Consider the following 9,051-nt stretch of genomic DNA (forward strand, 5'->3'; position numbering starts at 1 on the left):
CATGGTTTGAGTAAAGTTTTATTTAAAAGCATATTAATTACTATTTTAAATAAATGATTAATTTTGTGCCTCATATTGTTAATTTGATGAATAATGTCTAAGGAAGTACCTTAAAATTAATTACATATATGGCTGTAGTCTAAAATTTTTTATCATACTTTCAGACTTCAATAAAATACAGTGACATAGAGTAATTTATTTTTTTAAATTATTATTTTAAAAAACTATCATGCGTAAGGTAAGTGAATGTTAGTTAAGCTAATAAAATTTTGCAAGGAAACATAGCAAAATGAATTCTGTGTTTGTGATTAATTGGCAATTCTTTGTTTAAATAGAAAATGAGATATTTTGTAATACAATAGTATAATATATGGAGCAAATAAATTCTTTTTAAAATAATAATAGAAATTTCACTTCCACTTAGATATCCATGATTATATATATAACTTTATATTAATTGATAGAAATTGACTAAAGCTTTCTTCATCATCATAGTAGTAGATTGATATTAGAGTCCATATATACTAAAGTGATCAAAATATTGTTAAAATGATCAAAACTATTAAATTTATATAATAATTTTGGCTAACATGTTGTGGGGCTACACAAGTTCATTATACCTCCAGTTATGTAAACAATTTAACTGAGGTTCGGGTAATTTTACCTGTAGTTGGTAAGCTTCTTCTTCTGCCTCATATCCTGCAGCAATTATGTTAGGGTTTTCATTCTAGCAAGCGGGTAGCTGAGGGATCCCATAGATATATCCTCAGGTGGTCTATATGGCGAAGTGACAGTACTAGAGTATAATTGCTCCGAAAGCCATATTATTATTATTTTTTAATTATTTTGATTATTTTTGAAGTATGAGTGGACTCTAAGAATTATGAGTGAACTCTAATAATCTTTTTATAATGCATCTATATATTCAGATTAAAATTTTGAAAAGAAAATAAGTATTTAGTAATTTTAACTCAAAATATTATAGGCTATTTTTTAAATTTTGTATCACTTTAAACTCTAATGAATTTATATATATATATATATATATATATATATATATATATATATATATATATATATATAATTTGAATAAAAAATAATTTAATGTTTTAATTTAAAATATTATATAATTATTTTGACTAAAATTATGATATTTGTATTTACATTTCATTTTTTTCTAAAAATTAAATTTACTCCTAAATTTATATTTTGAATAACTCTATCATTTATAAAATATTTTATCATAATTTTTTATATATAATATTTTAAAATTTGTATATTTTCTAATTATTTTTTTAATTTATAACTCATATATTAAAATTTATAGTTTAAAAGAAATTAAACTCATATAATAATTTTAATTAAAATCTGTTGAACAACCAATTTATTTATTTTTTTTAAGAACAAGTAAAGTGGAGGGAATTTATGGTAAAGCATATTGAATGAGGCATGCTTTTAATGACCCTTCAATTCTCTTTCCGTTTGCTTTCCAATGCATACTTGTAAATAGAAGCTTTTAAACCTAAACAACTTAACGCCAAGTAATTTCATTTGTATTAGTGAAAAAGGATCATTCCATTGAACTCTCCAGCAGAGTCAATCAAATAAAAAGCAGAATCCACCACCAATCATAAAGAACAAATTTTCTAAGTCATAAATGTCGGCTGGTGGCGGATTCCTTTTGCTGGCTTGGTCATCTCCCATCCACCTTTGCTATATCTTATCTCTAATCTCTTTGAATATTCGTCCAAATTGCCTTTAGGCAAATGATCATATATTTATTACAATATGAAAGCAAAGCAAAGAAAGGATTTCATAACACACAGCAGCTCCACTGACTTTGTCCAAGTCAATAATTTTGACCTGTGAATTTCCCATGCCTCAAGCAATATCAGGTTTGAAATATTCCAAATGAAAATAATTAGAAATCAACCCTGTTTTGATGGTGTAGTTGCCAACCAGGGTATATCTAGTCAACCATAACCACTGTATTAGATCAACTGTTTTGATGTAATCATGAAACATTCAAGAAAACTTTCTGTTCTAATGGTAAATGAGAAAGCTAAACCCTTCTAAGGAATAATTCTCAATTTCTGACCAGAGACTCTTCAAATGTAAAAGGAAAATAGATGTCTAAAGAGAATCGCATCTGGTTGAGATTTCATGGTATACATCTTCTATCATTTATCTGAAGGCGACTGTAGGGAGAGAAGTTCAGAAACTGTTTGTTTTTTTTTCCTTCACAAAAAATGGATGCATTTCTTTATGATGACAGCCAATAGGTTGAATCTCTAGAAGTTCTTTTACTAGGACCACAAATGTCATTCACACCGTATATGCATTTAAAATCATCCAGGAAGATTCGGCAATCTTTGACTGAGGGCTGAATGGTTCGATAAACTGTATATAGACAGGAATTAATGGAATTATAAAGAGATTTGAATATGAAGTGCCGCAAAAAACAATGAGCAGTGACAGGTTCACCAAAAAAAAATACTGATTTTGGGATGAATTTTACGACGAATTTAAAAAAAAATTCGTCGCAAAATATTCTGCGACGAATTTTGTGACGAAGTATTTTTCGTTCCTATAAAGTCGTTGTCAAGCTTGGGGACAAAATTTCTCGTTTTGTTGCAGATATTTACGACGAAAATTAAAATTCATCCTCAAATTCGTCGCAAATTTGCGACGAATCATTTTCGTCGCATATTCGCGACGAAAATGTTTTCGTCGCAAATCTATGACGAATTCGATTTTCGTCGTAAATCTACGACAAATTCGATATTCGTCGTAAAAATCTACGACGAATTATATATTCGTCGCAAATCTGCGACGAATTTTTGAATTTTGGGACGAAATCATTTTCGTCGCAAAATCAAACCCCTTTATTTGTTGATTATCCCATAGATTTGCGATGAAAATATTTTCATCGCAAATCCGCAAATCTGCGATGAATTTGGGGACGAAATCATTTTCGTCGTAGAATTCGTCGCAGATTTGCGACGAATCCAATTTTCGTCGCAGATTTGCGACGAATTTGGGGATGAATTTTGGGACGAAATCATTTTCGTTGCAGAATTTGTCGCAAAATTAAATTTTTTCTTTCCTACCCCTTTATTTGTTGATTATCCCATAGATACAATACACGATCCAATCGGATCGAATCAAATTTTATAAATAACCTGTACACATATTAATATCAATCCACATCCACATACACATATCAATTGACACAAATTAAAATCACAAATATCCACATCCATATATATCGTCAATCCACACTCTACAAATTAATATATATATCAATCAACATCCACATACATATATCAATTCACACAAATTGAAATCACAAACATCCATATCCATATATATCAATCCACACTCTACAAATATACATATCAATCCATATTATGATCAAAAACATTAATATCACTACAGAACAACATCAATATCAACAGGTAGCATTTTGATCTGGATCAGAGTAATAGGAACTCCTCTGGTGTCGGAGGATGAAGGTAAAGGCACAAAAGTTTCAATTAAAGCTCTTGTTTGGGAATGGTCAAGTAGCTCAAACCAGAAGTGTTGAGGTGTATAGTAGTTATCCTTGATAATCCCCTTGAATTGGTTCTCTGTGAGCAGTGCACATTATACCTTGAAGTGCATTGAGACCTTCATAAACAAAACATACACCAGACAAAGTGAGTATAAAAAGGCTAAAACAATTTCGATGCAACCAAAATATAATCATATGACATGTGAAAGGAAGTAGTTTTAGAGAGATATCTGTGCTGGAAATTGTGTTCTTTCATCACCATCAGTCCATGCATATGAGTTGATGTTTATCTGGCCACCGCTTGTGGCCTCAAAGATGCCATGTAGTGGAGTTAAGGGAAGGATAGTAATGGTCATTGCCCCGGCAGACCATTACTTGATCTATTTAACTACAGTGATAGAAAATTACATGACATTTAATTTTTTTTTGTAAAAAAAAAAGATGTCATGTAATTCCGATCACTATAGTTAAATAGAAAAGGTGGTAATCATTCTTCAATATTTTTGACATAGTTGAAGTGAGGTGAAGGTAAACCTGCCAAAGACCAAAATTGCAAAGACTTTTAAGGAAAACGATTTTATACTAAGAGTTAAAATGATCTGAGAGTTAAAATGACATAGATTTTATACTAAGAGTTAAAATGATCTGAGAGTTAAAACGATTTTGACATAGATTTTATACTAAAAGTTAAGAAGAAAATGATTTGACTATGAATACGATTTTTTTATAAAAAATAATTTATTTTAATGAACTTGAGATGTTTAAAGAACATGCTAAACAAAAAACTAAATGCAAACATTGACCAAAAGTAATTCTCATTTCAGAATGTTTTATTTACATTGATAGCTAGGATTCTTGTATACATCCCAACAGGGATCACGATTGTCAGTGGTGCATTTAGTGTTAACCATCATGACGTCTAGTTCAGTGTTTCCACAGACAATGCCAATTTTATTTCGGACGGATGTCGTGGATGGTCAAGCCACCAGTCAAAGATATGTCACCTCAATCGTCGTCAATCCCGCTAATACAAGGACCTGCTAGAAGGAACTAAACGAGTGATTAGTTGGGTGTAGGGGATTTCTAACAGGCCACTCTGACGCTCAAGTTAGTAAAGGGCTTGGTGAAGATGAAGAAGAAGAAGAAGTCAAGTAGCAAGATTTCAGTGAGACATTTCCATACCTAAGGGAGGAGCTTATATACTCACCCAAGGGAACATTCTGGCTGATCCGAGGCAGATTGGTGTTGTATCTGATGAGACAGATCCTGCGAATTGCTGACAAATGAGCCAATAAAATAGCATCTGAGGAATTAAGTCTGTCAACCTTGTAACCGCCCTATTATTCGACCGTGTGGATTATTCTTGTCTTGTAGCCATAGGTAGGGACAAAAGGGGATCTAGGGAACCAACCCTAACAACCTAGTAACCGCCCTGATCCTTTAGCAGCGTTCGCATGCTTGGTTGTCTTCTAATACTGGTGGTGGCTGAGGGGGCTGAACTCGAGCCAGAATCGGGTAGGGTATCCGGGTTTGCTAAGGTTGAGAAATCGAGACTGAGGAATTGAGTTGATGGCCAAGTGGCCGAGTTGACTGAGTGACCGAGCGGGAGAGTGATCGAGAATGAATCAAAGTGGCCGAGCTGATGACCAAGTGGCCGAGCTGATTGAGTGCCCGAGCGGACTGAGTGATCGAGCGGGCCGAGTGATCGAGGATGAAGCAGAGTAGCCGAGCTGACTAGCTGGCCGAGCTGATGACTAAGTGGTCGAGCTGACTGAGTGCCCGAGCGGACTGAGTGACCGGGGATGAAGCAGAGTAGTCAAGCTGACTAACTGGGTCAGCTGATGACCAAATTGTCGAGCTGACTACGCGACCTTTGGGCCAGACCGAGTGACCGAGGATGAAGCAGAGTGGTCGACCTGACTAACTGGCCGAGCTGATGACCAAGTGGCTGAGTTGACGACCGAGCGACCTTTGGACCAAGTGAAGCTGAAGTCAAGTTGAGTTAACGGGAATCGGGCCAAATGCCATGGTGGTTGGATCGGTCAAAGGTGGTTTGATCCTTGATCCCTTGACATGTCATGTCAGATTGATTCTTGACTTTATGTGCCATGTAGGATCATTGAGAACTTGCCACATCAGAAGGTATTGCGATTTGCAATGCTGCTATCGTAAAATAAAATCGTTATATCTTGAGAGACGATTGTTGTATTCCACAAGGACTGTGTGTGAGGTTAATTTATTTTAAGGAGATAGAGTTCAATTTTTATTTCGACATCGTCTAAGTGATATTATACTATTATTCTATCCATCATCAACAACATCAACCCCAATAATAACATGATTGTCAACTCAACAATACTTGCTTAGATGAACTCACCCTCTCCGTAGAAACTTCACCGTAATTCGTACCTTGCAAGGCATGCCGGTCCACACCGTCACAAAAGTAAGTGGACCATGTGCTCCATCTCAATCTCCCAAATTAATGAAAATTAATTATCTGAAGGGACCTTTTCGATGGAATCATGTGAAGGCCCCTATATATTCAACCGCCTAGCAAATCCTGCCGGCCGGAGTAAATGTTGTTCGCCTTTTGTAACACACTGCAGATACAGTTTTCTTAAGCTTAATTAATCTCTGTACTACGGTTCATAATGTCAACCCGGCCCCGTGATGCATCATCTTCCCTCATCCCTTTCCACTCTTTAATTTGTATGTCTATGGCCACCATCTCCCAGCTGCCTATTGACTGTCCACGTACATCCCATGCACCGGTCATCTCGTTAATTCCACGCTCTTTGTGGTTGTGAATCCATGCACACGTGAAAGAGCTGTGGTTCTCTATCCGTGTTTACTACGTAGGTACAGAATCTCATTTTAGGGTAAAGCCTTTAATTTCTTTTCGGTACTATGGCCAGCTGCTCTGCCGTGAACCCGCAACCATGCCTTCCACGCCTTGCTCTCCGGCAAGCCACCGCTGCGTCGACATCCATCCTGCGCTAAGCGACGACAACGATGACCTCGGCAGCCTCAGAGACTGGCAGTCGACCGATAGGGCCACCATGCTCCCGCAGGGAGGTGGCGTGCAGGCACCGGAGAGGAGGCAGAAGCACCACAGCAGGTGGTTTAGCCGGCAAATTTCGTTGGAGAGCGCACGCATGTCCCGGGACGGCCGGCGGTCTTTGCCGCGGAGTGGAAAGAGCTTGGGAGGGGCAGCCGGTGTGGATGGCGGACTGAGGAAGGGTGATTTTAGCATGTTCCGGACGAAGTCGGGGCTTGGAGTGGTGGCGGCGGCGAGGAAGGAGAACGAGGCGGGTCCAAATAATCACGCCGGCGAGGGTGGAGCTCTGCACGGAACCAGGGCGGAGGAGTGCAGGGTCAGTGACAGCGTCCCAGCGGGGAGGTACTTCGCGGCGCTCCGCGGGCCGGAGCTGGACCAAGTTAGGGATTCCGAGGACATTCTGCTGCCCAAGGACGAGGTGTGGCCGTTCCTGCTCCGCTTCCCCATCGGCTGCTTCGGCATCTGCCTCGGCCTCGGCACTCAGGCCATCCTCTGGGGCGCCCTCGCTTCCAGCCCTGCCATGGCCTTCCTCCGCGTCTCCCCTGCCATCAACCTCGCCATCTGGCTCCTCGCTCTCGCTTCCTTCGTCTCCGTTTTCACCACCTACGCCTTCAAATGCGTCTTCTACTTCGAGGCCATCCGCCGCGAGTACTTCCACCCCGTCCGCGTCAATTTCTTCTTCGCCCCCTGGATCGCCTGCATGTTCCTCGCCATTGGCGCCCCGCCGCGGATGAGGCCCCTCCTCCTCCACCCCGCCACGTGGTGCGTCCTCATCGCGCCAGTCATCCTGCTCGAGCTAAAGATCTACGGCCAGTGGCTGTCCGGTGGAAAGCGACGCCTCTGCAAGGTGGCCAACCCCTCCTCCCACCTCTCGGTCGTCGGCAACTTCGTTGGCGCGATCCTGGCGGCCAGGGTAGGATGGGAGGAGGCCGGCAAGTTCCTATGGGCCGTGGGCCTGGCCCACTATCTCTGCGTGTTCGTGACGCTCTACCAGCGGCTGACCACCAGCGAGGCCCTGCCCAAGGAGCTGCACCCCGTCTACTCCATGTTCATCGCCACGCCCTCCGCCGCCAGCATCGCCTGGGCCACCATATACGGCGAATTCGACGCCGTATCGAGTACCTTCTACTTCATCGCGCTCTTCCTCTACTGCTCCCTCGTCGTGCGCATCAATTTCTTCAGGGGATTCAAGTATATAATTAATTACCAAATCCGTTTCTTCCACACGATCGAGCATACCACAAGTTTTCAATCAATTATCCAGCTGACCGATTACTCGTTTCCTGATCAGGTTCTCGGTGGCTTGGTGGTCGTACACGTTCCCAATGACCACGGCGTCACTGGCTACCATCAAATACGCCGAGGCGGTGCCGAGCTTCTTCAGCAAGGCCCTGGCGCTGAGCCTGTCGCTCATGTCATCCACCATGGTGTCGCTGCTGCTGGTCTCCACGTTGCTGCATGCGTTTGTGTGGAAATCCTTGTTCCCCAACGACCTCGCCATCGCCATCACTATTACCAAGGACAGGAATGGGGCGACGAAGCGGAGCAAGGCGGCCAAGAAGAGCTACGACATCAAGCGCTGGGCGATGCAGTCGCCGCTGGCCCTTGTCTCTTCCATCAGAAGGGGCGGTTCCGGACAGAAGGAATTAGAGATGGACTAGAAAAAAAAAAACCTCCGCCCAAAAATATATATATATATATATATATATATATATATATATATATATATAATAAATATATATATATATAAATAAATATATATATATATATATATATGAATAAAAAATAACAGAAAATATATATTTACTAAAATATAATATTTTCTATATGAACAGGTGGCTGTGATAATGTTCAAACCCATAAAGATGGTAATTTACATGTAAGGACGATCCTATTATCAAATTATATTTTTCAGATTTTAAACAGAGTTCACAAATATATTTTTATTTTTGCCAAGTTTTTAATATTTAAGTATTTCAAAAATATGTTATGCCACGGTATGCCTTATTTTTACTTTTTACAACAAAGTGATATATGTTTTAATCGTTGCGTTGTACTTTTTTTTTTTTTTTTAAGGTACGTATTGTATAAATATATTTTGAGAGTTAAATACTCTCAAAGTAGAATTAAAATATACCAGTCTATCTTAGGACTTGGACCTTTACATTTGAAGTAAGTCCTCCTACGTGCAACAATAACAAAACATATCATTTGAGCACATGTCGTCCAATATGACACATTCAATCACTTACATACTTTCAACACTGAACTCTTCAAGACATCAATACCCAATAAGTAACGTATTCAATAAAATCATAAAAATCGGAACACGTGTATTTGAATCTTCTGAAGCATCATCTCCTCGTTTGGTGCCTTCCCCTCATAGCGAGACTTGTTACGGGCCTTCCAAAGCACATAAATCATGTTTGAGATGCTAAGA

At 39.4% G+C, this 9,051-nt stretch overlaps 1 protein-coding gene across 1 annotated transcript; it reads left to right on the top strand.

Annotated features, from left to right (window-relative positions):
* Positions 1–6,463: 6,463 nt before the first annotated feature.
* LOC141825078 (guard cell S-type anion channel SLAC1) lies at positions 6,464–8,272 on the top strand. Its single transcript, XM_074712464.1, has 2 exons — positions 6,464–7,802; positions 7,903–8,272. The coding sequence occupies exons 1-2, from the start codon at positions 6,493–6,495 to the stop codon at positions 8,270–8,272; spliced, it is 1,680 nt and encodes a 559-aa protein (XP_074568565.1). The 5' UTR covers positions 6,464–6,492.
* Positions 8,273–9,051: the final 779 nt, after the last annotated feature.

The sequence above is a fragment of the Curcuma longa genome, chromosome 3 (genome assembly GCF_044706935.1).
Source record: "Curcuma longa cultivar G26 ecotype Majalengka, Jawa Barat chromosome 3, ITB_CL_G26_1.1, whole genome shotgun sequence".
Classification (NCBI taxonomy): Eukaryota; Viridiplantae; Streptophyta; class Magnoliopsida; order Zingiberales; family Zingiberaceae; genus Curcuma; species Curcuma longa.

Coding starts and splice junctions, on each gene's coding strand:
- LOC141825078 (XM_074712464.1), top strand. CDS start 6,493: ATGCCTTCCACGCCTTGCTCTCCGGCAAGCCACCGCTGCGTCGACATC. Junction 7,803..7,902: donor AATTTCTTCAGGGGATTCAA/GTATATAATTAA, acceptor TTTCCTGATCAG/GTTCTCGGTGGCTTGGTGGT.